Below are 3,182 nucleotides of genomic sequence, written 5' to 3' on the forward strand. Positions count from 1 at the left end.
AAATCGTCAACATTCCGTCAATGTCTTCACTGTGGAGACAGTGTTAAAAGGGATTTTGAACTTGTAATACCTTTACCATCCACTAGATGGCAGCAGACCTTGGCGTTTTTTGTTTAACCCAAAACTGTTCAATGCAGGTACACAAAATATTGTTAAGCTGGTCCAGAGATTTAGGGTTTGGTTGCACTTTAAAGACACTTTACTTCAAATTATTTAAAATTAACTTATTATTTATCCAAGCAATAAAAGCAGAAGTAGATTTATTGAAAAAGCTAAAAATATTGAACTGTACTTTTCCTTCTCAAGGGAGTGGGACATTTTTTATGTTTTAATTGTAATGTAATTATTATATTTTTATGAATACAAATGAAATGCTGAAAGAAGGTGTTTAGATCACCAGAACTTTTCTCTGTATCTGTTTAGGATACTACACGTGTGTTGAGGTGATTTTTACATTACGTCGGCAAGTGGGATTCTACTTGATGGGAGTTTACGCTCCAACTCTACTGATTGTCGTTCTGTCCTGGTTATCCTTCTGGATCAATCCTGACGCCTCCGCTGCCAGGGTACCACTTGGTAAGCCCAAATATAAATGAACAAGTGTTTCAGAAGATTCTCTGATTAACTACTATGGTGTTAACATCTTACGTTAAAAATATTTTATCAGTGTTTACCAGCAACATACCCTACGGATAAAAAAACAAACATTAAAGCTGTACCTGTTTCAGTCCTTTTGATAGTTGAGCTGGGCCCAGTGTTTGTGTGTAGGACATTAAAATATTTTGTTAACTGGATAAAATGTAACGATGGGAAAGTAACTGATGCATCACTTGAAGTAATCATTAGATGACTCTGAAGGAGCTTTAGAGCATGTTATGGTATTAGGGTATGGAGCTCAATCAGGGCCAATAATATTTGAAACCCAAATAAATTAAATTGAAAAGAATATTGGTGTTTGGTCAAAAAGAAAATAACGACACCCGCTTTAGTTTGAAGACAACCTGAGTTTGAAGGTTGTCCCGCATTAAACCCGAGGGGGGGAAATAGGGGACCTTTTATATTGTCTCGGCGAAAATAAGAAAAAGATGGCAGATCAGGACCAGAGCAGCTGCTCCCGCTCGGGTCTCACCCGGCGTATTGAACGAGCTCCGCTGAAGTCAGTGAGGCTGCAGCCGGAGAACCGCCTGTGTTTAACTCAACAGGATGGCGCTTTGAACGGGCTAGAACGGCGTTTTGGACGCGCCGTTTGTACGCGATAAAACTGATTTTTACACCCGTCTTGGGACAACTTTAGACTATGACAGTACAGACGAAACAGACATTTTCTGACAGTAATTATTACAGTGAATTATTACAGTCAGTAAACGCACCGGAGCTAAAGTTACCACCCTCATCGATTTTGATTGGTCCTCGTGTTAGCCCCGCCCCAACGAGGCCAAAAGTTTTGTAGCTGAAACTTTCCGATTCGTAAATGAAAAAAAAAGAGATGAAAGTGAAAAAAAGATTTGAAACTGAAAAATAAGTTTTGAAATTGACGTTTTGACTTTTGAAACCTAAAAAACAGAACATTGGAAACTAAAAATAACTAAGTTTATTTTTAAATAGCAAAAGTTGTGGACATTTATGTTTTGTTTTGTTTTGTTTTTGACCAAATACCAATATTCTTCTCAATTTAATTTATTTGAGTTTCAAATATTATTGGCCGCGATTTAGCTCAAATTAGAGCACAAACACTAGAGTTTGAAAATGAGACATGTAGCAGCAGAAGTCTTTCAAACACTTGTGATTCCACTGATGTCACAATGACCATCATGTTCATCTCTGTACAGCCTGTCAGGTGAAGGATTGGTCACTCAAGTGTTTCCATATTGGCTATGTGCCAAAGTTACTTTGAGGTGCTAATTTTGACTGTTACAATCTGAATAAACCTAAATAAGTTAATGAATTTATACATTAAAAAGATTTAAGATTTAACTTTAAAAATCTTCTTTAAAATGTTTTTATATTATTCTTACGACAGTTTTTCATAAGGTTTTGCCTAAACCTGATTAATTTGAAGGGCTTAGAATATAATTACACCCAACATAACTTGGAGTTCCAGTTGTAAAAGTTCAGCAAATAAGATCTAAACATTTATCAGATTCTTCTGTTTCTTATCTTTATGTCAGAATTTACAACAACAAATGTTTTGTGTCTGTCATTTAAAAGAAGGCTTATTCAAATCAGGGGTCCCCAAACTAAGGCCTCCAAACACTATCAGAGACTCGTGATTTTTTTTTTTTATTGAAATCTGGCCGAATGATGGACACCCATAGAGAACATGACTTTTTATTCCACCCTTCTATAGCCTGCCCCCCAAATCCCTGTCAAATAGATCAGAACACAGCACTCTCTTTCCACATTGCAGTTCACCTGTGATGTCTCGCTGCTGCTTTTTGTTTAATTAAACAGCAAACCCAGTTGTGCGTCCTGATTGGCTGGAGATCAGTCCAATATGGCGTCGCTCTTTACGTATCTTGGACAATAGTAAAAAGCTTGGGTGTCATCTCTAGTGATAAATCTCGTTGGGACTGGGAGAGATACTGTAGTTAAAAGAGCGTCAGGTGTAACAACGACAAACAACATCAACACAAAGATGTAAAAAATGAGTTAATCTGGGAAAAGAAGAAAAGTCTGGAACTATTTCACATTACTGATAAAAGGAAGAGAAAATAGAATCTGCAAGAGAAGAATTTCTAAAAGACCTGACATATTTCTTATTTTTAATTACCAACCTTTACCATGATTACACAGTATTTATTTTTTTCCTTTTTGATTTGCACATCCTACTTAATGTTTTGGGTTGTTTCACTTTAAAGGTTGAATTGCATTGATATATAGTACTGGATTGGCTCTTGCCTATTCGCTGCTACAGACAGAGCACGCAGGCGCCATCGTTATGCATTGAGTCATGGCAGCAGAACGCAGCTGCTTCAATGGAGGACAGGCAGACATCAACCACAAAAATAGGTCTTAACCGATTTTTATAAAATATGGCTCAAATGAAAGCTTGGAAAAGATCGATCTTGTGGTATATTTAAGTAGGTATTATCTATTAAAGGGTTAGTAATGGGGTTGTAGGTCTTTTTCGGTGTTAACTGTATTTCGCCTTATATTTACCATTTCCAAATGTTTTGGCGTGT

The 3,182-nt window shown here is 36.7% G+C and overlaps 1 protein-coding gene across 2 annotated transcripts in view; it reads left to right on the top strand.

The window, feature by feature from the left end:
- Nucleotides 1–3,182, top strand: part of LOC112137549 (glycine receptor subunit beta) — a 45,247-nt gene that overhangs the window by 35,519 nt on the left and 6,546 nt on the right. For both annotated transcript variants that reach the window (XM_024259914.2, XM_024259913.2), the window contains exon 8: nucleotides 424–576. In XM_024259914.2, coding sequence (XP_024115682.1) covers nucleotides 424–576 — 153 coding nt within the window. The remainder of the gene's footprint in view (nucleotides 1–423; nucleotides 577–3,182) is intronic.

This window comes from Oryzias melastigma, linkage group LG1 (assembly GCF_002922805.2).
Source record: "Oryzias melastigma strain HK-1 linkage group LG1, ASM292280v2, whole genome shotgun sequence".
NCBI classification, from domain to species: Eukaryota; Metazoa; Chordata; class Actinopteri; order Beloniformes; family Adrianichthyidae; genus Oryzias; species Oryzias melastigma.